The sequence below is a fragment of the Mesoplodon densirostris genome, chromosome 2, assembly GCF_025265405.1.
Source record: "Mesoplodon densirostris isolate mMesDen1 chromosome 2, mMesDen1 primary haplotype, whole genome shotgun sequence".
Classification (NCBI taxonomy): Eukaryota; Metazoa; Chordata; class Mammalia; order Artiodactyla; family Ziphiidae; genus Mesoplodon; species Mesoplodon densirostris.
Genome location: NC_082662.1, coordinates 1,310,899 through 1,337,243, shown reverse-complemented (window position 1 = coordinate 1,337,243; position 26,345 = coordinate 1,310,899). Strand labels below are relative to the sequence as shown.

Genomic DNA, 26,345 nt, shown 5'->3' with positions numbered 1-26,345 from the left:
AGAGGAAGGAGGAGGGCCTTCCCGGTTCCGAGGGGCCTGACAGGTCCTGGGAGGAAAGTGGCACCGGCACAACTGCCCATCCCCCAGGCCTTTGTTGAGTTTGGGCAAGCGGCCGGCGTGGGTCCCTGGGGCCTACAAGGGACACAGCAAGAGACAGCCCCCCACAGAGCGCCTGGCGCCCACCAACACCCAGCCTTTCAGACGCCTTGCCCGGCGCCCACCGTCCCCAGGGCCTCCGACCCCGGACCATAGGGCTGATCCTGGTGCGGGGCCCGAGGCCTCCCCGAACTGAGCCGTGGGTGGGCTGCCCCCAGCCCCTGCCTGTTGTACCGAGAGAGGCCACCCTTGGGGTGGCCTCTGACACCTCAGCTGGCTTCTGTGCAGGCCAGGTGCCCGGGTGGGGAGAGCAGTCAGCCCCCCGGCTTCTCGAGGGAGGGAGCGGTCCTGAAGCCGTGGGCACAGAGGCTTCGGGAGCAGCAGCCCCACAGCTGGGGACCCTCTGGCCTGGAGTCCCTGCCAGGGCCAATGTCTGCCCCCCGATAAGTGGGGCTGGGAGAGAGGGAGGGAAAGAACAGGGGTGTGTTCGGGGCTTGTGGCCCTGACCCTGGGCGCGGTCCAGCCAAGCCATCTGCGGGCAGAGGGTGGGGGGCATCTTCTGGGTTCCGGCCCAGTGACACCGGGTACGCGGCCACAGAGGGAGCGGGCCGGCAGCCCACTCGGAGCAAGCGCAAGCGTGTTTATTGGAGTTGTGTTTGGGAGTTTACAAGAGTCTACAACATCCCGTACAGAGCAGAGTGTGTGCAGAACAAGCCAGCAGTCAGGGCGGGGATGGCCACGCTCCAGGTCACTCTGGGCGCCTCGCAAGGCAGGGCCCAGCAGACGCGCACCTGCACACGCCCCGCAGCTGAAACCACGGGAAAGTGGAAAAGGACACGGCACCATTTTCTTATTGTAGAAGCTTTGCCTCTAAAAATTTAAATATCTCTCTATGTGTACGTGGATCTTAAAAGGTCGTGAAAACTCTGCCCTGCCCCAGGGCGGGCTCCTTCCTCCCAGGAAGAGGGGCAGGGCGGAGGGAGGGGCACAGCCACACCGGACAGGCGGGCAGCCTCGGGGGTGGCAGTTCCACATCCTGAGCAAACGCGGGCCCCACCCAGCCCTGGGCTGCAGGGAGGGCGGCTCAGAGCCTCAGCAGGAGGCCAGTGGCGGCAGCACCTGACAGCTGGTTGGTAGCGCCCTTGGCGGGGGCCAGCGCATCCCCACAACCCTCTTGCCCACGCAGCAGGCGCCCTCAGGGGTACCCCGCTCCCCCTCTGGGGGGCCCCTCGGGCATGGCAGCCGCTGCTGCCGCTCCTGGGCCCGGCGGGCCCGGCGGGCGAAGGCGCGCACACGGCTCTGGCTGCGGGAGGAGGAGCGCCGCAGGAAGCCCAGGCCCCCCGCTGCCCGCTCCCCAGCCGGGCCCCCGCTGGTGGGCAACGTGATGCCCCCAGCCTTCTGGAACCCCGTGAGGCTGCGCAGCTGCTCCGTCAGGGCGTCCAGCCGCGCCCCCCTCCCTGCCGGCCTCTCCCCGGCGAGGCCCAGGCCGCGGCCCGGGCTCTCCACGCGGGGGGCAAAGTCGTCCGCGGTCAGGTCCCCGAGGCTCTTGGACTTGGCAGCCACAGTGCAGTCCGGGAGGCCCACCAGGGAGTGGCGGGCCCAGGGTGGCCATGGGGCCAGGGGGCGGGGCTGCAGCTCGTCAGGCCCCACAGGCAGCTGGCCAGCAGCCTGCAGGTTGGAGTTGGATTTGCTCTTGGTCACAGCGGGCAGGTCCAGGCAGGCGGCCGAGGCCGAGCAGGGCCACAGGGGCAGGTGTCCCGCTGGGGCCCCTGGGAGGCTCTCAAGTCCCAAGCCCAGGCCCAGCAGGGAGAGGGCGATGACCGTGTCACCAGACGACAGGCTGGAGGACGAGGACACACTGCCACAGTGGCTGCCTGGCTCCAGCTGCTGCCATAGCTGGTCACTGCCAGTGGCATCCAAGGACACGACGGGGCGGGGCCCGGCCAGGGGCCACCATCCTCCCAGGGACTCCGAGGGGACCTGCCCCTCGCTCTTGGCCCTTCTGGGCACATGGCCCAGAGCCCGGGGGTGGCCCCTGCTGTCCGTCTGGCTACCGGGGGCCCCCTGGCAGGCCCCAGCAGGGCCCCCGCCGTGGCACGCCCACTGCCTGCTTTCGGGGGCTGGCTCCGTGTTCCCTTGGCTCCCGGTCCCGAGCTGGAGGGGCCCGGAAGCTCCCAGAGCCGCCCTTGGGGGGCTCGCCGAGCTGGTGCTGGGCCCTGAGGAGCACTGGGGCCCTCCAGGGGCGTGGCTAGGGGAGACGGCCGCTGGCAGTGGGGGACCAGGACCCCGGGCTGGCTCCTCGGCAATGGTTTCCAGGCTGCACAGGGAGGAGAAGGGGTGGGCATCTGCGGGGAGAGGGGGAGGCAGGTGTCAGGGGCGCCCGCAGGGCTCCAGGCCCCTCCACGTGCTCACAGCTGCCCCCACCCTGCCCTCCGGCTCCGCTGCTGCTGGGGGAAGAGATGGGCCTGGGCGCACAGGCAGGGTCCTCCCAGGGCCGGCACAGCTCAGGGCCCACGCGTGGCCGGGCCCCGTTACCTGGCACTTGGCCGCTCTCAATCCCTGACTAGGAAGGCAGCATGGGGACAGAAAGGAGAAGAGGGTGGTCAGCGCCGGGGTGGGGCTGGCCGTGGACAGACGGACGCAAGGCTGGGTGGGTACAGAGGGGGAGCGGGAGGATGGCCCAGCTTCCAGCACGCCCTCCCCAGGCTGGGACTGCTCCCTGTGACCAGGGGCCACAGGCAGTTCTGTCACGACCAGCCCTGGGGCCGGGGTGGGGGCTGTCCAGAGCAGAGCTGCTCATACGTGCGTCCCCAAGGCCAAGGGCCACGGTCGATCTGCTCCCCTCACACTTTGCAAACAGAGGCCTCTATGTCGGGACTCTGAGCCCCAGCCAGGAACCCAGGCCAGACTCCCCAGAGGACTGCGGTGCCGGCCAGGGACCAGGGGGAGGCAGGAGGAGGGCCTGGAAGCTGCCCCCGGGCCCTGGTGGTCAGGCCAGGGAGGGAGGCTCGGCCCGGGCACTGGGGCTGGTCTCCAGAGGCCACCCTTTGGGCTGCAGGCCTCGGCAAGCAGACCCGGCTCGGACTCCCCAGTCCCCAGCCCGGGGTGAGGACGGCTGCAGCCAGAGCTGCAATCACTTTCCCAGCCCCTGGGGGGCATCGGGGGCCTGCAGGGCAAATCATGGTCAGATGGGGGTCTGGGGGCTGAGGGGCCCATGGGACCAGCCAGTGGAGCAAGGAAACGAAGGCACAGTGAACACACGGAGGCCACGGTTCTGGACACGGAAGCACAGTGGGGACGCCAGCCAGGCCATGCGGGGGCAGCGTGGGAGCCACCACGGGGACGCTGCAGAGGAGTGTCTGGGCTTACCGGTGGAGAGCACGGGGGACTTACTCCTAATCTCCTCCAGCTTTTGAACGAACAGGGCGTTCATCTCCCTCTGCAGGGCCCCTGCCTGCCTGCGGGCGCCCTCACGCCAGCGGGGGGTCCCCTCGGGGCTGCCTGGGCTGCTGGAGTCCAAGGACACGAAGCCGCGGCCGCCCGGCCCCGGCTGCCGGGACCCAGGGCCCTTGGGGGCCCCTCTGCTTCTCCCCGGGGCTGTGTGGGGGGCCCTCAGCGAGCCCGCCCAGGCGCGGGGCTGCTGGCTGATGGCCGCGTGCCTGCCCTCGGGCCCCGGGCTGGGCAGCTGCCCCCTCCGCAGGCCCTCAGCGTCCTCACCGGTGCAGGAGCCCACCACGCACTTCATGCAGGTGGTGGCCATCCTGGCAGGCCCAGGGCCCTCGGGGGCCTGCGGGGGCCGCACCTGCACCGGGCTCCTCTCCACCGGTGCCTTACCTCGAGGGCTGTGGCTGCCCGGCTCCTCCAGGGCCGGGGCCTCGGGAGCGGGTCTGGGGCTGGAGGGTGCTGCGTCGCTGGCCTCCCCCTCAGAGCCCACGTCCTGCGGGCCCAGGACCAGCTCTGGGAAGGCCTTGCAGCCTGGCTTCTGACGCTTGGTTGGGGCACTGGCCGTGCGCCGCAGGAGCCGCTGGCTAACAGAGGGCCGGGTCAGGGGCCGCCCAGCAGCATGACTGTCCAGGGATCCGGGCTTTGGGCCTCGGAGGAACAGGCCTTTTAGGCCCAGAGCCTGCTTGACCTGCAAGAGAAGGAGATACATAGCCGACAGCTGGGCACCAGGGGCCGGAGACTGCCCAGCCCCATCCAGCTGTGCTCCGGAGGCCGTGGCCCAGGAGAGCCTGCTGCGGCCCGACGGGCCGGCTCGCTTGGGGCACCACTCAGGGCTGTGTGTAAGGAGGACAGTCTCCAGGGAGGCTCTACCAGGGGCGGAGGAGGCTGTGGCCTCAGCACAGCGTGGACAGCGCCTGCCTGCACCAGGGTGGAGGGAGTGGGCGCTGGCGGACGGTCTGCGGCTCTCAGGGCAGGTGGCCAGGGAGTGCTGGAGCGGGGAGGCCTCCCCAGGGTCTCCCAAGCAGAGACCTGGACCCCAGCCCTGTGCCCACTGCACTCTTCACCCCTCCAGCCCCTGGGGCCCCAGCTCTGGCAGGGCAGGCTGGCATGGGGCCCCCAGGGTGGCCCTGGTGTGGAGAACAAGACAGGGTGTGAACCGGACGGAGCAGCACCGCTCCCACCCGCCCCCAGGCACCGTGGCGGAGGAAGCAAGCACAGCCAGGTGCAGCCCCGCGGTCGGCTCACCCACACTCCTGCCCGGCCCTCCCCCCTGGAGGTGCTGCCTCCTCCGGGAAGCCTTTCCAGATGCCTGCCAGGCAGTCCTTCCCAGACGGCCGGGCCCGGGAGGCCCCCACAAGGCCTCTCCCCGCAGCCTCCCGGCCTGAGGAAGGAAGCCAGTGTCCCCAGGACCGGCTGGCACGTGCCTGGGTCCACCCCGGAGAGGCCGGCAGGGTCCTCACATGCAGAGACCCTGGAGACAGCCACGGTCCCCGCGACACGGGGGCACACCTGGGCGGAGGCGTTAGTGGCCAGCACTTGAATCGGCTGTCTGATTCAAGATCCCAAATCCAGAGCAATTTGGTCAGAGTTGGCTAGAAAGTCATTTAGAAGAAGGTCCAGAATTCAAGCTCGGAGCTCCTGGTCCCTGGGACCTACCCTGCCCCCACCCACCCACCCTCTCCCTCCAGCACTGGGCATCGAAGCACAGACAGATCAGAGGGGCACACAGGCAGGCAGAGCACAGAGGGAAGGGTGGGGAGACGGAGAGGGCGCGGGTGCTGGGAGGGCCGGCGGCTAGAGGACCGGACACGGGGGGCAGGGCAGGGTGGGGGGTGGGGGAGGTGCAGGAGTCGGAGAGGCCAAGGGCAGGAGGAGATGGGCCAGACCTCGGGGCGGACACACAGGAGGCCCGGCTGAAGTCCTGGACCTGCCTCGTAAATGCTGCTCTGTGCCTGAGGATGGCCCAGGGGACCCGGAACCACGTCCCGACCCATGTCACATGAGCTGACCGTCTCCAAAATGCTACCAGGAATTCACGGAGGCTAATGGGGTGGCCTGAGCATGCAGGTGGGGGGCGGGCAGGCCACGCCGCCCCCGCGCTGGGGTACCTTTGAGCTCCTAACAGGGCCGTGCTTCTAAAAGTAGACTTTGGACATACAGAAGCCCACTGCAAGACCAAAGAGACAGAGTGGGGCTGTGAGACACCAAGAGCGGGCGTGGAGCGCGGAGACGGAGACACAGGACCGACAGGGCAACCACGGACGCACAATGGAGCTGGGAGGCCTGCGGGGCCTCCGTCGGCGGCACCCAGGGCCGAGGAACACGGTAGGAGAGAGACGGTTAGTGCCGGAAGCCACGTGGACCCGCGTGTGTGCCTGACAGACCACCGCGTGCAGCCTTGCTAGGCCCCAAACTTAGAACGAGGGACCCCTGGGCTCTGCAGACTGGGGAAGTCAGAGTGAGACCCCGTGTGGGGAAAATGTACTGGGAGCAGGTGAGGGACGGGGCAAAGCCAGGCAGACGCCTTCAAGGAGGGACAGAGAACCAGGGGACCCCGGGCAGTAGAAGGGGAGGCTCAGGAGAGATGGGAGGGGCCGGGGCTGCCCAGGAAGGGCCATGGCTTCCATATGCTGGTGGCCACACTGGCCCCGGGACACAGAGGCACGCCCAGGGGCCCCGGCCACTCATTTCGTGGATGGAGACACAGGCCCATCAAGGTAACCACTAGGCCTCATGGCCCCAGGGACATGGATGCGGTGGGGGGTGGGGGGGGCTGGGGCACCCCTTCCCAACAGCAAGTGACCTTGCAGGTGGCACTCACCTTACCACTGATGTCACTGATGGCCACGTGGACAAAGATGGAGGCCTCTTCCATCCCCTCCAGGTACACGTGCCGATAGCCTGAAACAGCCGGGGTCATGCTCATCACGACTCCTACCCACCCACGTCCCCCACACTCTACTTAAAGGTCCCAAAGCCCTGAATACAACCTGTGAGCCCGGTCCTGGGGAGCCTACCTCCTCCAGGAAGCCTGCCAGGATTGCTGTCTCCTGCAGAGCAACCAACCATCTTCTGGGGGCTAAGGGGCTCCGCAGCTGGTGCTCCCCTCCCCCACCCTGACCACACAGGGCCGTGGCCTTGAACCCTCCTCCTCAGCTCCCTCGGTATCCCCAGGCCCACCCGTGGTAGGAGGCAACGCGCAGGAGGAAGCTGAGCCCCACCCTGTCCTGGCGTCCTCTGCTGGCCTGCGGGGGACGCGCTACGGGGGGCACTGGCCCAGGGCTCTGCCCTCCCCGACCCCCACTGGCCCCCTGCCCACCTGGCATCATGCTGCTGAAGGCCAGCGTCCTTTGGCCTATGAAGTCACGCCCAATGGGGTCATGGTCCCAGACAAGGAAGCGCACCAGCGCTATCTCAGGCATGTGCACTGTGAACACCAGGGTCTCCTCCCACATGGGGTTGAATCCTGGAGGCCACCAGGAGGAGGTGTCTGTCACCTTTGCCCCGCCCCCACCTCTCAGACAGGCCGGTCCCCGTCCGCACCACAGCTCCAGCCTGGAGGCCACGTGGGCCCACGCCCTCTCCCAGCACCTCCTCCTGGGCTGGCCACCAGCTGAGAGAAGCAACACAGGAAGGCCAGGTGGCTGTCACTGGGCGTCCAGCCGAGGGGGCATCCTGGACAGTTATGTGGGTCACAGGCGGTGGCCCTCACCCTTCCCTTCCCGGTCAGACTGGTGTCACCAGCACAGGAGCTGTGACGGGGCCTCAGGGCACAGGCTGGCCTCCGGGCGCCCCCGGCCCTCCCGCGTCCTCACCGTTGTCGTCCACGACGCGCGTCTGCTCCTTGCTGCAGTCCACGGGGAGCCCGACGACCTCCACCTCCACGAAGGGGTCGATGATCTGGCACACAGCGCAGGGTGGCACCCCCGGGCCACGCCCCGGCCCTCCCCGGCCCCCCAGGCCCTGCCTCCTACCTCCCCTCGGTCCCCCAGCATGGAGTCCCGCGGCTTGGGGAGCTGCTGTCCGCTGATGATCCGAAGCACCAGCTGCTTCTTGAGCTGACCAGGCAAAGGGTCCTCGGAGTTGGGGTTGAAGACACCTGAGGGGGGCCAGGGTGAGGCTGAGCAGGCAGGGCAAACCCACCCCCGGCTCCCGGGGCAGCCCCAGTGCATCCACGCCCACCTCCACCCCATCCACTGGATGGGAGCCCCGGGTGCGGGAGGGGAGGGGAGGCAGGCTTCCAGGGCAGGGGTGGGCGCCGGGGGCCGTAGGCCGGTCACCTCTGTGGCCTCCCCATGATGTGGGCCCAGCTCACTCCTCCCACAGGTGGACCACGGGGGCTCAGCGCGAGGCCACACTGCCTCTGGGTGGGGGTCCGGGTGCCCGGGGACAGGGTCCAGGGTGGGGGGCCTGGGGCTGCGCACGTCGATAACTCAAAGAGGCCACTGCAGATAAACGTTGCACAGCACTAGCCAAGAGGCACGTGGGAGGATGGGTTAGGATTAAGATGGGAAGAAACCCACAAGTCGTTTTCAGCACATCGGGGAGAAAACTGAGGTGACCAAGAAGGGAGGAAGTGCCAGGCAGACCTCACCCAAGGGCGCCTCGCTCGGGGACCCTCGCACTGGGGCAGGGTGGGGAGGGGCCGCAGATGCCCGGCAGGGTGGCGGCGCTTCCCTGTGCCCCAGCCTGACCCGACAGGTGGCCTCGCCGTGGCCGCCCCCTGCCACCTCCGTGCAGCAGCCCCCACCCCCGTGTCCCCGTCCCGAGCCCGCAGCCTCACCCTGGCACATGCACGGGGGCTTGAGCACGTAGCCGCAGCTGCCGTTGGCGCTGAACTTGGCCCGGTTCAGCTGGAGCATCCGCCCCTCCGACTGGTAGTTCAGGGCGACTGTGGGGAAGGACGTGAGGTGGCCGGCTCAGCGCCCAGCCCATGTGTCCCGCCCCGCCGCTGCCCGTGAGCCCACGTCCACTATATGAGCAGGGGCCCTGGGGCTCACATCGGGCACGACCAGGGCCGTGCGTCCCGGCAGGACTTCCCGCAGAGCCGGCACAGCGGCCCCGCGCACCTGAGGAGCCTGGACGCACCTGTGTCTTTCCCGCCTTGCCCTGGGGTCCTAAGGCCCCCGCCCCAGCGGCCCCCGCCCCGGAGCCATCCTGGTGACGTTGGCTGGATGCCGCGAAGGTTCTCCAGAGCCAAGGGCAAGCAGAGCGGCCGCGGAGAACCCAGCTGCACCCCCTCACCAGCCCGGCCGCCCCAGGCCCCGGCACCCACCCATCTGGCAGCCGGTGTTCCAGAAGGGCTGCGGGTTGTAGTTGCTGGAATCCACTCGGTAGGAGGAGGGATAGACGCGAGAGAGCTGGTGCTGGTTGAAGCGCAGGTACTGGGCCGGCTTCTGCTGCAGGATCTGCTGGGCCTTGGTCTCGCTGAAGGAAGACACCTGCCAGCTGGACGCCACTGCCGGGTGAGACGGGCGGCGTCAGGGCACCGGGTCAGCAACCCCCCCGGGGCCCCGATGCTCCCCCCACCCAGGGGCCCACACCCGGCAGCCCCTCACCCAGGGGCCCCTCACCCTCCATCTCCACGTCGTGGATGCCCACGGACTTGGTGTATTTGACCAGGTCTGAGAGGGCCCGGGACAGCTTCATGGTCTTCTTCTGCCGGGCGGCCCTGCGGGAGGGGTGGGGTCAGGACCTGGGTCGCACGCCTCCCTGTTCAGGCTCCGGGGAGCGTCCATCAGGCGTCCACTATGCCCCTGTGTTCCAGGCGTCGGGACATGCGGTGGACGTGCTGAGAGGTGACACTGGGGGAGGGGGCAGGTGGCCGACCGCGACAGCTGCTACAGAAACGAGCACAGGGACCCGCGCTGTCCAGTCTGGCCCTGCACCCCGGGGTCCCTGCCCTGGGCCCCCACGGCCGCTCCCCACCGTGCGGGTCCCTGAGCCTGCGCATCTGACGCCTACTGTTGCCAGGACAACGGTCTCAGCACTTCCTGCCGCGGTGCCTCTTCAAGGGCCCGGCATGGAGGCAGGGCACTGACCCTCGGCTCTGGCTGCCTTGGGAGTCCAGGTCCTCATCCCCCTCCTCCACGCTGGCTGCCTTCTTCAGCTTGCTGCTCTTTTTCTGTGCAGAGCCAGGGCACAGTCAGGACTGGTGGAGCCCCAGGCTCAGGCGGGCCGTCTGCAGAGGCCAGGAGGCTGCGAGGGAAGGGCCTGCAGCCCCGGGGTCCTGGCGCCCCCCTCCTCTGCAGTGCCCTGCTTGGCCCGGGCCCTGGGTGACCTGCACTCTGAGTATCGACCAGTGTGGACCAGGGGAGGGCCATCGAGGCCCCTGCTCCATCCGGCCCCAACCAGGGCTCCAGGAATCCCAGAGGCCCTCGGTCCTGGAGGAGACCCCCCAACTCTGGCTGGCGCAGGGACAGCTGGGGCATATGGGGGCAGGGAGCCCACCCGGGAGCCCGGCAGACCTTGCGCTTGGAGAAGCTGCCCACGAGGAGCCGGCTGTTCTGTCTGCTGGTACCGGCCTCCTCCCCAGACTCCACGTCCTCCTCGGCCTGGGAGGAGAGACAGACAGCGGGGGTGGGGCGAGCCCAGCCTCAGACCCCACCGTGGGTTGGGATGGGCAGCTCCTCCCAGAGGCCCTGGGCCGCCTTCCTGGAAGAGAGGGAGCTGGGAGGGGCGTGGAGGAAGGGGGGAGCTGGGCCCCAGGCTGGCCACTGATCCAGCCCCCGGGGGTGCCGGGAGCAGAGGCCTGAGAACAGTGCCCGCTCGCGCGCCCGTATCGGCTCCCCACGATGTGCCATTCGAAACTCATCAAGTGCCTAGTCCTGATTTACTCCCATGGATGGTGACGGCCTAATAAATGTCTGGAACATTCCTTGGCGAGCCCGCTTAGGTAATCCTCATACGGGGATCCCGCAGCTCAGGAGTCCCCGCCTGCTTCTTGCAGCGGCAAAGCTATTACCTACTTAGTGCCCTGGGCTGTGGCCGTTTACCATTACCGATTGCACACGGGGCTACAGTGAACCTCCTGAGGCTACAGGACCAGCTTCTTCGCTGCTGTTACGGAACATGCGCGTTGGCGGCTCCCCTCCTGCCCCCACCCAAGGGACCCCCGGTCCTGGCGGCACCCCGGCCTGTCTCTCCCCCTCTGGGGCCGAGGCACAAAGCTCTCATCCATCCTGAAGCTCAGTCACACCTCTGGAGCGGCTGGGAGTCTGTGCCAGCGTCCCCGAGGTCCCTCATCACCAGCCGTCACCAGCTGTCCCAGCTGTCACCAGCCGCCCTCAGCCCCTTCCACAGATGCCCCCCCCCGCCCCCGAACTCTCCCAACGTTGCTCAGGACGTGCCCACCAGGGCGGGAGCTGGCTTCCCAGCCGAGGTTCCCTGTCAAGGAGGGGCTTCAGCCAGGGGCACACACATCTGCACATATCTGCACACGCACCCTGCGTGCACCCACGCGAGCTTGTACGCACCCCCCTGTGGGCGCCCCTGCGCACACACGCCTCCCTCGGCCACGCCCCTGCCTGGCTCGCTGGCCTCACCCAGAAAATGAGCAGAGCCCCTCAGGTCTGGGTTCCGGTCGCCGAGCACGGAGCCTGGAGCTCAAGCGGGAGATGTGAGGCCCCCCAGGCCCGGCCAAGGAGGGCAGGGGGGTCGGGACGGCCACGGGGCCATCCCCCACCGCCTCCTCCACCCCCTGGGGAGTGCTGTCCCCCACCCGCTGGCTGGCTGCCCCGAGGGGCGCTGGTCCAGAGCCCAAGGCACAGCAACGTAGGCGCTCAGAAAACCCGCGAGCTGGCAGAGGCACGGGAAGCCGTGTTCACGGCGTGTCAGGAGCCAGCAGGGCTGACACACCTCCTGGCTCTTTACACCCCGCGGTCACCCAGCACACGAGCACCCCTGAATCTGGGCACAAGCGCGGAGAGGCGCCTGCAGGCCCAGATCCAGGAGAAGTGCTGTGGCCACAGCCAGAATCTGCGCACCCACTCCCACCGTGCGCACCCCAAGTTCAGCAGGGGAGGCAGCGCCCGCCTGCCGTCCCCAGGGGGTGTGGGCAGCCCCGCCCACCAGGACACAGCGCCTGATGGGCCTCGTGCTCGCAAAATGGGGTCTGCGGGGCCAACCGGCACCCTCCTGGCCCCAAGGCCAGCTGCCCTGCCCATCACAGCCCCCGCAGGGCGCCAGCTTTCAGGCCACTCAGCTGATGTGGCCATCTCCAGTGTTTGCCGGCCCCTCCAGACGGCACCACAACTGCTCAGCAGCACTGGCCCGGCCCCCATATACTTCACGTCCGCCTTGACGGCCCCCACACTGTTCTCCCACAGAGGAACTTGCCAGAGCTCAGCGGCCCTTCCCTATGCGGCTGGAGGGCCTCCGGGCCGGGGACTGCACAGCTGCCCAGGACTCACTCGGCTCTGAGAGCCTGGAGCCCCTCCCTGTCACCACCAGACCCCCCAGGCCACGCCCAGGTCCTCTTCTGCAAGGAGCTGCAGGTGCCCTGGGGGCTGCCAGCCCGCTCCTGCCCACAGGCAGGGAGGGTGTGGGATAGAGGAGCTGTCGCAGGCCTCCAGGGGACAGGCTGTCAGCCACACAAACAGGGCAGCCCCTCCCTGGCCATCTGACTGTGACAGGGTGACAGCTGAGGGTCCCTCATGATGAGAATTGGAACAGCCAAGTGTGAGCTCCTGGAGGACCTGGGGTGGAGAGGTACACCAGGGGCAGTGTGTGTATATGCATGCAGGTATGTGTGTGTGCGTGTGTGCAGGTGTGTGTGTATGTGGGCAGGTGAGTGTGTATGTGGGCAGATGTGTGTGGGGTGTGTGTGCAGGTGAGCGTGTGTGTGTGCAGGTGTGTGTGTATGTGGGCAGGTATGTGTGTGTGCAGATGTGTGTGCAGGTGTGTGCGTGTGTGCAGGTTTGGGGGGGCAGGTGTGTGTGCGTGCAGGTGTGTGCGTGCAGCTATGCAGAAACCTCACGCTCTGGTCCCTCCCCCAGCTGCAGGACGACCCTGCCGGCCTCGGGGCTCTCACCTTTGTGGCCTCTGCTTTGTGCCCGCGTCTGCCAGGCGGGGGCAGCGTGGCCGCGGTGACGTCACTGGGGTCCTCACGGTCCCGAATCTTTGACTCCTTCATTAGGGAATCCAGTTTCCTCTTGGCAATGTTTTCCACACGCTTCAGGTTGGTGGAGGCCTGCAAGAGGCGGACGGCCAGCCCCTTGGCCTCGGTCCCCAGCTTGCAGGCAGCAGCGGGGACAGCGTCCAGTCTCAGGCAGGGCCAGCAACACTTCACGCTCACCCCATGTGAGCTCCAGCTCACGCCTGGAGCTGGCCCCAGGCTCGCTCCTACATCACGTTGCTGTGCGTCCCGGCATGTGATTTGTCCCGGGGCCTCAAACAGGGCCGAGCAGGCCCTGAGCCCAGGCCCATCTGATTCTAACACCTGTCTCCTTCAGATGCTGCCCACGGGACCAAGTGGACCTCTCACCAGGCACCCAGCGGCCCCTGTGGGCTCTGAGAACCGCTCAGCAGCTCAGGATCTGGGAACCCAGCACCAGCCACCGTGCGCCTCAAGGAGATGGACGGGGTGGGGACAGCCCCCAGTGTGGCCCTGACCAACTTGGACCCTCCAGGCAGGGCCTGGGCCTTGGGCATCTGGGCACCCCCATGCCCAGGCTGGAGTGGGTGCAAGGTGGCCACCACAGACAGAGGGTTTACTATCACCCCTGGCCAGGCAGGGAAACATGCAAACCCACCGGAGCGGGAGGAATCCACTGCCTCAGGGCTTTCTAAAACAATTAGCCAGCTGCACAATTATTTTCCCATCCGATGGCCCCTCAGGGAGAAATAATACCTTGGCGGTACCCAGAAGAGGGAAGACGCTAATTAGAGAGTCCCCCCTCCCACCCCCGCCTACCCCTTGGCTGCTCAAAGCCCTTGTGGACTCCTCAGCCTCACAGCATTGCCCCTGGTCCCAGCGACTCTCTGAGAAGAGGTGACAGCCGCTAGCTGGGAACTCGGGGTTCGTGTCCTATGTGGAGGGGTGGGCGGGGGGTCCCCCGCTGGCCCAGGCTGAGTGCATGCCCAGCAGCCTAGCAGCTTTGCAAATCACCCTCAGAATCTGCCCCACGCCCCAACAAGGCTTGAGCTGGCTGCTCGGGGCTGCAGCTCCCCCGGCCCCCAACGCCCCCCACCCCCACTCACATCCCCGTTGAGGAACTTGCAGTCGTCATCAATCTCGTCTGCACTGTCCTCATCAGACACCTCGCCCTCCTCAGCATCCTCGCTGATGTCGGCCGGGAGCTTCTTGCCCTGGGGGAGGAGGGGGACCTCGGCAGGGGCCCTGTGGGAAGTGCTGGGGGGCCGGCACCCACAGGAGCAGCAGCAAAGCGTAGGAGCCTTTCCCAAGTTGGCTTGTGGCTCTCAGGCCGGGGGCAGGGCCGGCCCACCCATCCTTGCAGCAGCAGCGTCGGGGGGACATGCCTGGGTGTGCATGCCAAAGGCCCCAAATTGCTTGACCGGCATGGGGAGATGGAGGCCAGGTCAGGGGCAGGGCTTGCCGTGACCCCTCAAATCTATCACAGATGGTGTGGAACCCCAGCCTGTCTGGAGCAGGGCCTTGCCCTTGACCTGACTGCAGGTTAGAGGTCGGAGGTCAGAGGCTCAGCAGGATGCTGGCCCCAGGAGGGGCAGGCAGGGGCTCACCTTCACCAGGATCTTGCCCTTGAGCATCTGTGGAGAGGGTAGCATGGTGGCATCCTCACTGCTTACTGATGACAAGTCCAGCTTGTCCCCGAGGATGTCAGTCAGATACTGGGCCATCTTCTTCTGCTGGACGACACTGCAGTGGTTCTCAATGGACAAGATCACTGGATACCTGTGGCCCCAAGAGGGAAGGTGCAGAATGAGGCCAGGGGAAGGCTAGGTCTCACCTATGTAGGACTGCAGGTCACCTGCACCACTGAATGAGGAGGAATCTTCACAGGAGCCCAGGATAGACAGGGCTGCCAGCCACTCTGGGAGGGGGCCCACCAATGGCTTTCAAAAGCAAGTGAGTGTGGGGGAAAGGAACTGGGAGACCTTAGGGATGGGTAAAGAAGGCATGTACTTCTCCCAATAAGGAAATAACAAAGGCAATTAGAAACTCCAGGAAAAACAGAAGGAAACATTCAAGCAAGTCATGGTTTGAAAATGATGTGGGGGACCCCCCTGGTGGTCCAGCGTTAGGGCTCTGCGCTTGCACCGCAGGGAGCCCAGGGTTAGGGTTAGTTCCCCTCTGGTGGGGGAACTAATATCCCACAAGCCACACAGCACGGCCAAAAAAAAATGCTGTGGACTACACTGAGGTGCAATGTGGAGCAATGGATAGACTGTGAGAAAGATGATCCCATCCACCGAGATACTGGAGACACTGTCTTGTGCATGGCCCTGGGGCCCAACGTTGGCCCAGTAAGGAAGGAGACATAGCCTGGTACACACCATCTGGGGGGAACATCATTATTACCTACGTGGTGCAGAATGTGGAGTGCAGCGTGGGGATTTTCATGATAAGTTCTTCAGTTGTTTGATTTATTTTTTCAGTCATGTGCACATTTACTTGGATTTTTGCCCAAAGGCAACATAATCCTTTTAGAAAATGTAAATGACCCAGACCTAGAAGTCATAAACTAGAGCAAGAGATGGGTGAGTCCTGCGATGTGGAGAAGAACGGCCTGGGGCAAAGGTGCTCCTGTCCCCATTTCCCAGTCAGGGGACCGAGGCCTGGGGGAGAACCTTGTGCCCACAAAGATCATGCTGGCATGGGAGGTGCAAGCCCCGTCCTGAGACCCCAGCAGGCCCCTGGCCCCTTGGCACCTACAGGAGACCCGTGTGTCCCAGCCCCCCTGCCCTGAGACGCCCCCCACCTGCAATTCCAGAGGCCAGAAGGCCCTGCAGAGGTCCCTCACTCCCACTCCCTTCCAAGACAGAGCCTGTGCCAGGTCTTCCCGGAGGGGCACCTCTGTTCCTAGTTCTTAAATGTGTCTCGCTTCCCCTCCCCGCTCCTTCACTCAGTTAGCTCCTCCCTCTCACCTGTGGGCCTCACTGAGCTGAGACTCCAGGGTAACAGTGTGGGGAGGCAGCCTTCTATTTCCAGAAACCAAACTGGATTTTGTTCAACAGTGTCTACAGCCGTTCTGAGTGACAGCGAGTTGAGTCTGGACGCAGAGTAACTTCTTAAGGGCAATTAGTGCTAGAGCCACCGCTGTCGAAGGCGTCTGACACCAGGTGTCTGTGGCCCGGGGCCGCCGACACACGCGCCCTGCCTGGCCCAGCTGTTGCTCCTGCATCCACCGCCTTGCCGCTCCTCCGCCCCTCCCCTGCCCCTCATCCTCAACAAGAGACCAGCCGCCAAAACGTTGCACGGCTCCGCAGAAAGGATGTACAGGAGGGGCAGGAAGAGGCCCTTGAGCCCCTCCCCACCCCAAACCCCAGGGCCAGCGCCCCCCAGTCCCAGCCACTCACTCGTTCTTGACAAAGGCGTATTTGTTGATGGTTTCAATGACGTCTTTGAAGAGGATCTTGGAGGTCAGGGTGTAGCCATGGTGCACAATGGGCTCCCCATCAGGCCCATCCCAGCAGTCCACTGTAGGCAGACAGGCCTCAGTGGGTTCCAGGGGCCGGACCACCAATGCCCAGAGACCCACAGTCCGTGGACACTAACCGGAGTCGGTCCTCTTGCTCCACAGTTAACACCAGGAGAGACCTATCCCAGCCCCGGCCAGGCAGAGGGCAGAAACCGTGCCCAGAGGCTCCGGAGGGCTCCTCGGGGCCACCCCGCCCTCCCACAGGAGACGTCAGCCCGCGGCCAAGGCCCGGCCCCCGGGGCCAAGGGGCGTGCTGGGTCCCGGAGCCCCAGCACTCACCCTCCACGCAGCGGCAGCCGGCCTGCAGGACCCAGGCGTACATGTCCACCCTCGACTGGGACATGAGCTGGTCGCCCACGAGGTAGGTGTTGTGAGACGAGGTGATGAAGTAGTGGCTCAGCGGCCACGTCATGTCCTGGTGTACACGGTGGTGCTCCGGGTTGAAGATGTCGCCAGCGGGGCTCCGAGTGTAGTTGGTGAAACCTGCTGGGGGAGCAGGGTGGGGACAAGGGGCTCAGCCCCATGTGCCAGCCCCACCGTGGGCTCGTCTCGGGACCACCCGCCCCCATGCCACGTGGACCCCTCCGCCCCCCGCTGACCTGGCAGCGCAGCTGGGCCGGCGTGGCACCCACTCACCGTCAATGCCCATCGCCCCCTTACTCTTGTTCTCCGGGCACGGCTCAAACTGCTCGATGATGTCGCGGCAGCTCTCGAGGGTCACGCCCGTCATCTAGGCCAGAGCCAGGGCTTGAGGCCAGGCTGGCCCATCTCCAGCCCCACCGTGGGCCGCCTCCGTGCATGGGCGCTGACCACGCAAGGCTGAGGCCCTGTTCCCTGCGGCGTGCTCCCCTGATTGCGGGGCTCACTGGCCACACCCAGTGGCATGGGACTTGGGACTCAGTGACCCACAGACTACAGAGGGTCCCCTGGGTTTGGAAGAGCTGGCGCTGACTGAGGACCCTTGGCAGGGGAGGCGTCTTTGGCAGCATCAGCCGGGCCACCCGCCACCGCTGCTGCGTTAGGGGTCTCGAGAGCTGTGGACCAGGGTGGGCTGGCAGGGAACAAGTCCTGGTGTGCGAAGGTGCAGGAGGGCCAGGGCCACGTCCCACCTTGGAGGAGCCCAGGGGGCTCACCTGGCCCCTCCTGTCACCTCCCCAAGTCCCTCGCGAGAAAGCTGCCCGTGGCAGCCGAGCCCAAGGTGGCCTTGCCCATCGGTGGACCCGTGTGTCAGAGGCCCCACAGTGCAGCCCCCAGGAGGCCCCCGCTCCCAGAGGCAGGCCCACCAGCGGGGCTACCTGGACGTCCCCAGGAATGGGGGGATGGGTATGTAGTGTGGGGGGGGCAAATGGGGTCAGAGCTCGGAGCGGCTGTGGACCCAGGAGGCCCAGAGTCAGGGGCCAGGGCTCAAACCACCCAGCCGGTGGACAGTTTTGGCCCCAGACGGTAGGAAGAGCTCTGGAGAGCTTAGGGCAAAGGTCAGGGGGCAACGGGTCAGGTCTGCCCATCCCAGCCCAGGCCACATTCCCTCCCTCCACCCCTGTTGGAACAGCGGCCCCTCAGCCTCACTCCGGTGCTGCCCACAGTAGCTGCACTCATGTTATCTGCGGTCCGAGCCCCGCTGTGGGAGCGCTGTCCCCTCAGGGGGTGGCCTTCCCCTCCCCAACCCAGGCCCGGGATGAGGGGTCCAGACCCCTGAGCTTCTGGACCCTGAGCTTCAGCTAGGCAGTGCCTGGGGAGCACTCGGCCTCTCAGGAGGCATGGGGCGGCCTGGGGCCGAGGACAGTGGGCAGGCACACCCTGCTGGCACCCAGAGGCACCTGCACGTCTGCTGGACAAATGTTGGAGTGAGTTGGCAATGGGCCCAGAGCCCTGGGGGTGGGAGCCGGCCAGACCCACGTGGCTGGACCAGGCCTGAAGGCTGGGCCAAGGGACCTAGGCCAGGAGATGCTTGACGCTAATGTTGGGGCCGAGGTCAAGCGCGGGCTCCCCTCTGGAAGTTCCAGGGGGGCCACGGTCAGGGCTGAGCCACTCTCCTCCCCCACCGGCTTGGCGGCTGGCCCGTGCTAGGAACCGAGGCAGGTCCAGTAAGTGGGCCTCGAATGCCAGACTGGTGCCCACACTTCCCCAAGCTCTCAGCCACACTGTGGACGGGCTCAAATGCCCCGGGAGGCCGAGGTGAGGCCACCGCCACCAGGAGCCCAGCTCCCGCTGGGGATCCTCACCTTCTGCTCCACCTCTAGGAAGCGCTGCAGGTCAGCGGCGTCCAGGTGGTCCTTGTGGTCACTGTAGGCCAGCATGAGCAGGTAGAGGTCCCGGCGGGTGGACATCATCTTGTAGAAGGCACAGAACTCCTCAAAACCCAGTGTCCCCTGGTGGTCATCTGTGTCTGCTTCCTGTAACGCAAGGCCTCCGGGTCCCCTCACATCCCACCCTGGGCCTCAATCGCAAGGGTGCCTCCAAGCTCCCCATTCCTCCGTCAACCCTGAGTCGAATCACCCCTCCCCCTTCCAGCATCACTGCCCAGGTCACGGGCTCATGAGTGCTCCCCAAGCCCGGCCCCGGCGTCCTCACTGGGCTCCCCCTCGCTTCTCCCACCAAGAAGCCACCGAGTGACCCGTTAACACAGATCTCACCCCACCTTCCCCTTTCCGAGCCTTCCAAGGTCAACCTGCATCTGAACCCAGCAAAGTCACCCCACCCTGGAGAAATACCCCACCCTGCAGCCAACAACACCCCACCCAGGAGTTAATGCCTATGCTGGGCTGTGATCTGTAATTAGGGTTGGCCATCCATTGATTAGAAAAGCACAGGGCCCCCGGGCATGTAGGAATCCCAGACTCTGGCTGCCACAGCAGAGATGAGAGGACACTGGTCTCAGCCACCGTCCTCATTTTGCCCAGAAAGCAGCTCACACAATACCCACAGGAACCCCCCAGGCAAACCCACCAGGCTGCTAATGAGACCACAGACTCCCTCATGAATCCACTCACTCAGGGAGCACCTGCTGAGGTGTCAGACCCTGGGGACACCAAGAGCCGAGGCCAGGGACAGTCCCAGAGGACAAGGGCACCCAGTGATGGAGGCCAGGCTGCCCCTAGGAAGCCTGAGGTGCTACAAGGTCATGGGGGTCCCTGGAGCTGGGCCAGAAGGGCCACGTGGAAGGTGCTCAAGACCCTGAGTGCCGAGGTTGGGTCCTTAGCCCGGTGAGCAGGGTGGGGGGCGGGGGGCGGGGGCGGGTGCGACTGCCCGGCAAAAAGAGACACCAGGTTCAGCACCACGGATAGCAGTGCACGCCAGCCTCTCGGGGCGTCTGCATTGTCTTTTCTCCTATGGCCACACGATCTGGGGTGGCTGGAGATGGGAATGAGGCCCCCTCTGAACCAGAAGGATCACCAGCGAGCCAGGTGCAGGCCACAGCCACCCCCATGTCCCCGGCCCTGCAGAGGGTAGGGCTCCTGGGAAGGCTGCCCTGCCTGCCCCGGCCCGGTGGCTTGGCCCCTAGGTGGGCGCCCAGCACAGCCCAAGCATCTCCCTCCAGGACCCGGGTGCCCATGCCGGGTGCTCACACCAAGGCCAGGACAGGGCCAGCTTGGTATGAGGGGCCCAGCCCAGGGCCACCTGCACGGGGCCAGCGGATGCCAGATGAGGACCCCTGTGTCTGTGCGAGGTTTGGGGGCAGCCCTGTGTCTAGAGCTGGTGAGACAGACCCAGGCAGGGCACTCACTGCAGGTCAAAGGGCCCCTTCGGGACAGAGGCCAGCTGGTAGCCCTCCCAGGGGCCATGGCTGCAGCTGGGCAGAGATGCCCATCTGCTGAGTGTCCACCTGCAGGGTGATCTGGCCTCTCCGCAGGCTCCGGGCTGGGCAGCATGCCGAGGTGGTGGCTGAAAATGCTTTGTGATGACGAGGCCCTCAGGGGCCGGAAAGGCGGCTCTGAGCCCTCGGCCCCAGAAACGCCTCCATGTGGTCACGCAGCCGCTCTCCTCTCCACAAAGGGAAACCGCAGCGGCTGAAAGCACACGCTGGCCGGAGCTGTGCTGCTGGGCCAGGCCTCAGAGCCGCCCAGGGGGCGGCCTGGCCTATGTTCCATGGTTATTTTAGGCTTAATGAAATTATGCTCAAGCCACTCTTTACCCACCATACAGATCTCTCCTTTGATTGGGGCAGTTCCAGGCAATGGAAACAATATTGAGATTTCTCGACCATAAAATTGTTACTAATTATCAGATCCGCTCTGCCTGGCTGGAGGTCAGCCCTCCCTCCCTGGGCTCCCGAGCGCCCACAGAGGGCCCCGTGCAGATGGGCAGGGAGGTCCAGGTGCTCAGGGGCCACTGTGGACAACGCCCACTTAGGGCTGAGCTGCCCAGGGTCTGGGGTCAGCAGCTTCTGGCCTACAGCCCCCTGCTGGCCTTTCTACAGGCCCCACCGGCAGGTCCTCCTTGAAGCAGTCTAGACAGCGCCCGGACACCACTAGTCCTGGGGCTGGTCAGAGGGCTTTGTGGGGAGCCCCTTTTGTGCCCAGGGAGTGCGGGAGAGGCCCAGCCTCCTTACAGGAGGGGCAGGGGGCGTGGACTCTCCGGAGCTCCCAGCGGGGGGCATTTTCAAGCCAGGTCTTGGTGGTGGACCTTCAGGCCCCAGAAGCCTGTGCCCACTCGCACCCATTCCGTGGGGGGCATTCGTCTCTCGTCCTGCCTCCGAGGCCAGTCTGAGCCCCTGACACAGCCTCACCGTTCTGGAAGGCACTGCTGACCCCCGAGCTGCTCCTGGAAGCAGGGCAGGCAGGGAACGGTGGGGCTGCTCCGCGGGCCTGAGCTATCTGCCGGCCCCTCACTGCCCAGGCAGGCTCTGTCCCGCTGGGGCCTTCAGGAGGGGCCCTGTGGGCCCCCCAGTCCTCACCCAGCAGTCCGAGAGCATCCTGCTCACACCACCCTGCCCCCGCCATTCACGCACGGATCCACGTGCTCTGAGCCGCCAGCTCCCTTCCTTCCAGCCGACCACACCCTCCCGTCCCTCATGAGAGCCCAGAAGGGAGCAGCCGGAGGCCGAGCCTCGTGGAGCAGTTGGCTGTGTGTGTGTGTGTGTGTGTGTGTGTGTGTATGTGTGTGTTGGGGCACAGGGCCTGGGTCAAGCTCACGGAACCCTCTTCCCAGGTGGCAGCAAGACAGTGAGGCCTGAGTGAGGGTGGCGTTTGCTTGCCCGTCCCCACCCAGAACCAGGACCTGCTGACACCGCCTTCCTCCCCCGGCCCAGCAGGGGCTCCGCAAAGAGAGAAACTAATTACAGACAATAAAGGCGGCCGCTCAGCTGAGGATGCATTTTCATAACTGCTAACACCGGGGTGGCTGGGGACCACAGGCTGGGCGGTGGGTAACCAGAGCTGCTGCCCAAAAGGCAGGGCCCGTGCACCCCACTAAGCCTGGGGACTCGTGGGGCGGTGTGGGACGTGGGGTGCAGGCCCCGTGGGTGGTTCCCCTCGCTGGCCCGGCGCCTGCCCACGTGCCCGGTCCGCCGGCCTGGGGAGGCCCCGGGAGCTGCCGCAGTGGTGCCGGCACAGCCGCGAACAGGGGACAGCTTGGGGCATCTGACTGACCGCCCCGCACGGGTGCAGGACGGCTGCTTCCCTGCCATTTGCTGCAGCTTGGATGGCACCGCCCGGGCCTCCTGCAGCTTGGACAGGGCCAGCCTGCTGCCGGACACACGCCTGTCCCCAGGAGCCCTCGCTCGGGGCCCCAGACCCCTGGCGGCCCCGCCGGCCTCACCTTGAACATCTGCTTCACCCTCTGCCGTGGCAGGTTCACGTTCAGCTTGTGCAGCAGCTGCAGGACCTCCCCGATGCTCAGGCTGCCGTCGCCGTTCTTGTCGGCCTCGTCAAATGTCTGCTTCAGCCACTTTGGGGCCAAGTTAGGGGCCAACGGAGGTGCAGCAAGGCCGGCCACGCCTCCCTCCCCTCCCCTCCCCTCCCCTCCCCTCCCCTCCCCTTTCCCCTCCCCTCCCCTCCCCGGGCAGGAAGGCGTGGAAGACCCCCACCCAAGCTCCACTTCCCGAAATATGTGAGCCAGCTGGGGCTTACCCGCCCCACACGGTGGACAGTGAGGGGTGGTCCCTGGGGCCCCCCCGCCGTCCGCGAGGATATTGGTCCCGGGTGCGCTGGCGGCGGGCCAGGCTGTCCTCGTCGCGGATGCCGGCCATGAGGTAGCGCAGGCCGGTGACCCAGGTGCGTGCCTCGTCGCCGCTGGGCGAGACCAGGTCCAGCGACTCTCGGTGGCTGCCGTAGTAGATGCTGAAGCAGCAGTTGGGGTCGAAGCTGCTGTCGGGGAAGCGCTGGAAGACCTCTGACTGCCGACCCTCGCTCACCTCCTGGATGGAGTCGATGGAGACTGCAGGGGGTGGGGGGCACGGTCACAGCCCTCCCTGGGGCCAGGCATCCTCCGCCCGCAGGCCCCAAGGTGCTCTCAGCAACAGCTGGGGCCCTTTGGGGTTTCCCGCCCCGTCTGAGCCTGGGGCCACCTCGGTAATAAAGTCTGGCACCAGCAGGTGGGGGCCGGGGGGGCAGCGGGGTCCCGCTTGGCGCGCGCCAGCTCAGGCACCATCAGGAATTTCATCACTGGCTGCAGCGCCTGCAGCTCCGTGGAGCATCTGTTCAGAGGCTGAGTCACCGCAAGGAGATGAGCTGAGAAGGGCGTTTGTAGGGTCTGTTCCTGTTCCTGAGGCAGGGCCCCCTCTCAGGCAGTGGGGGCACAGGTGGGCAGCATCCCCGCTGGGAGCAGGCACCCTGGGCTCGGCACAGCCAGGGACTCCAGCCCTGCACCCCCTGCCCGGCTCCTGCCCCCGGCGTCAGGCTCGGCACCACCCTGGACGTTACCGTGTCCGGGGCAGTAACGATGGGGCTTCCCCACCCGCGCAGTGAAGGGTGCGCGAGTCCTTCCGTCTTCTGCCCCCACTACCCCCTCCCTGGGAGCTCCCGCTTCCCCAGCTCCCTGTGCGCACGCACGTTCGTGGCAGGGGTGGGGGTTCTGGGCCCCCAGATTAGGGGGCGCTGACAGTCAGGAGACAGCTGCCCCCACACTGTTCCTCCCTCCTGGGGACCCCTCCACGGCCAGAGCCCCTGGTCTCCCCCCGTCCTAGCCTGCTGGTCTCTGCCCTGTCACTCCCTCCCCAGAGGGGCCTCCACGACCCCCACCCGGCTGCTCCCCTCTGTTTGCCGTCCTGTGTTCTTCTCGTCATGATATGAAGTTGTCCTACCATTAGGTGGTGTCACCCACCTCGCACTCAGAAGACCAGCTTCATGGCGGCTCAGTTCCCAAAGGAGGCCCAGTGCTGGGAACAGTGCCTGGCACAGAGCAGGTGCTCCGGATGGAGCACAGGGGCTCCTGCCTGAGCAGCCAGTGGCGGTTCCACCTCCCCGGGGCCCACAGGGCAGTCCCAGCCCCCTCCTCCAAGACACCCTCCCAGGGGGCTCCACGGCATGGCTCTCTCCTGGGCCCCGTGGTGGCAGCATTCCCCCGGCACACCTGCGTCTCTCCAGTCACCAACGCCAGAGGAGGGGCCGTCAAGTCCCCGCTCTCGCCTGTAAGGACCCACGTGTCTCTTCCTGACCCCAGGACCCCCAGCCTGGTCCCTGCCCACAGCTCATCACCCGCCACCACCCACCCAGACAGCTCTGCAGCCTCCACACGCCTGTCGGCTGCTCACACCCCAGGCGGCCTGGGCCAGCATCCGGCACCGCACCGGGGGTCATGCCCTCAGGGTGCCCAGCAGGGTCTCTCTCTCTGCTCATGAGTGGTCTTATCTCCCCGGCTAGACTGGAGGACTTTTGCCTCTCAGCCCATCTCAGCATCCGGTGCAGGGCTGGGCGCTGGGGCCACTCAGCCTCCACTGAGTCCCAGAGGGCTCTGCTAGCTGGGCAGCAGGGCCAGGGCCCTCACCCCACTGCGTCCAGATGTCCCCGAGGATCTCCAAGGCCAGCTGAGCCCATGGGCCAGGCCTGGGCACTTCCAGGGCTCCGGGTCTTGCTGCCCCTTCAGCTGCCCAGTGGCTGCTCTGGGAGGGTCCTCTGCCCCCCTGGGTGCTGGTCTGGGGGCTCTGCCCTGCCCGCCGCTCCCCCACCCAGGGCCATCCCACTCACTCTTGGCCTTCTCATTCTTGCGTGAGGGCCGCCAGCGGATGCAGGAGCGATGCTCATCCAGGAAGTAGAAGCGGACCAGGCCCTTGGAGCTGCCACGGAGCTTCACCATCTGTGTCCCCGCCTGCATGGCGCTCATACATCGCTCCACTGGTGGCCCGCCGACCCGGCACACAGATGGACCAACACAGACAGACAGACACAGACGGGGGTGCCGGTGAGCGCTGCAGCAGCCCCTCTGTGCTCATCGCAGCCTCAGCCCCACCCCCCACATGCTCAAGGGGGTGCAGAGACCACCCACCCACCAGGGCACCAAACTCAGACCCCAGGCCTGCCTGCGGCCCCAGGTGCTGGCTCAGGTCACAGATCCAATCTGGGACCCTGATCAAAGGCCAGAGTCCACACAGAGAATCGGACCGATTCTGCGCAGCCAGGCTCCTGTTGGCCTCCCCGATGGTCCTGCGGCCCGAGGGCCAGGCGAGGTCCCAGACGGGACCCTGCCCACCTCCCAGCTCTACCCTGCTTCAGCGACCTCCCACCCACCCCCTTCCACCACCATGACCTGCCCCAAAGGCTACGACACATGAGAGGACACAGGCACGGGTGGCCGAGCCCGCTCTCAGGAGCTGCTATGCAACGAGGTCCCGGGCCAGGCACAGGGTGGACCCAGGTGGGCGGCATGCAGGCAGCCCCCCACGATGCCCAGCCTGGCTCACTGGCCCGGCTGCAGGCACTCCTGAGAGCCTGCATCCCCTTCCCGTGGCATCTTCAGGAAAGCCGCCCTCCTCACACACGCCACAAGGGTGGCACCACACACATCCACCCGGAGGCCACGGAGGAGGCTCCACGAGACCAAGGCCCCACACCTTCCCCCAGGGGGCCCCTCTGCCTCTCCCCTCCCCTCCCCTAGTCCCCTCCCCTCCTCCTCCTCCCCCTCCCCTCCCCTCCCCTAGTCCCCTTCTCTCCCCTCCCCTCCCTTCCGTTCCCCTCCCCTCCCCTCCCCTCCCTTGCCTTTCCCTCCCAATCCCTCCCCTCCCCTCCCCTAGTCCCCTCCCCTCCCCTCCCCTCATCCCCTCTCCTCCCTCCCCTCCTCCTCCTCCCCCTCCTCCTCCTCCCCTCCCCTCCTCCTCCTCCTCCTCCCCTCCTCCCCCTCCCCTCCCCTCCTCCTCCCCCTCCCCTCCCCTCCTCCTCCCCTCCCCTCCCCTCCTCCTCCCCCTCCCCTCCCCTCCCCCTCCCCTCTCCTCCCCTCCCCTCCCCCTCCTCCTCCTCCCCTCCCCTCCCCTCCCCCTCCTCCTCCTCCCCTCCCCTCCCCTCCCCCTCCTCCTCCTCCCCTCCCCTCCTCCTCCTCCTCCTCCCCCTCCCCTCCCCTCCTCCTCCTCTCCCCTCCCCTCCCCTCCCCTCATCCCCTCTCCTCCCCTCCCCTCCCCTCGCCTCCTCCTCCTCCCCCTCCCTCCCCTCCCTCCCCTCCCTCCCCTCCTCCTCCCCCTCCCCTCCCCTCCCCCCTCCTCCTCCCCCTCCCCTCCCCTCCCCTCCCCTCTCCTCCCTCCCCTCCTCCTCCTCCTCCTCCATCTATTCAGCCTCCCGTCTGCAGCTTGCATGTCTCCCAGGTACCAGGGGAGGCCGTGGCTGGCCAGGCTGGAGAGGCAACAGGCTCCAGAAGTCCCAGGGACAGGTCTGTCCTGGCCCCCCTCCGGCCCTTCACAACTACCTACAGAAAGCCCGGGACCCAGGAAGTCCCACAAGTAATTACCCCACGAGGTCCCCCCGATGAGGAACCCTCGGGTGGTGTTGTGGAGGCCCGTGGGCAGCGTCAGCCCGAGGGAACAGGCAGTGAAGGCTTCTCAGAGGAAGCCAACCTCTGACCTTGAACTGCAGGCCTTGGGTGGGGGGCGCAGTGGGGAGCCGGGCACAGGGAGGCTGGGCTCCAGGGGAGACATCGGGAGGTAAAGACGCGGTGTGGCTGCCAGGACGCAGGTAGCAGGGGGGAGGGGGGAGGCCGGGGATGGGGACAGGGACGGGCCCCAGAGGCCTAGAACCAGGTTCTGGAAGGTGGTACCTGGACCAG

At 66.6% G+C, this 26,345-nt stretch overlaps 1 protein-coding gene across 1 annotated transcript; it reads right to left on the bottom strand.

Annotated features, from left to right (window-relative positions):
• Window positions 1-1,180: 1,180 nt before the first annotated feature.
• Window positions 1,181-25,171, bottom strand: PLCH2 (phospholipase C eta 2). Its single transcript, XM_060088830.1, is given in 24 exon segments — window positions 1,181-1,272; window positions 1,275-2,441; window positions 3,435-3,455; window positions 3,931-4,228; window positions 6,362-6,441; window positions 6,860-7,006; window positions 7,356-7,440; window positions 7,515-7,639; window positions 8,324-8,431; window positions 8,816-8,998; window positions 9,114-9,211; window positions 9,582-9,664; window positions 10,008-10,094; window positions 12,581-12,730; window positions 13,741-13,848; window positions 14,242-14,413; window positions 16,039-16,159; window positions 16,440-16,643; window positions 16,797-16,890; window positions 18,383-18,553; window positions 21,918-22,048; window positions 22,293-22,535; window positions 24,284-24,430; window positions 25,162-25,171. Coding segments are annotated over 23 exon segments (4,104 nt in total). The 5' UTR covers window positions 24,420-24,430; window positions 25,162-25,171.
• Window positions 25,172-26,345: the final 1,174 nt, after the last annotated feature.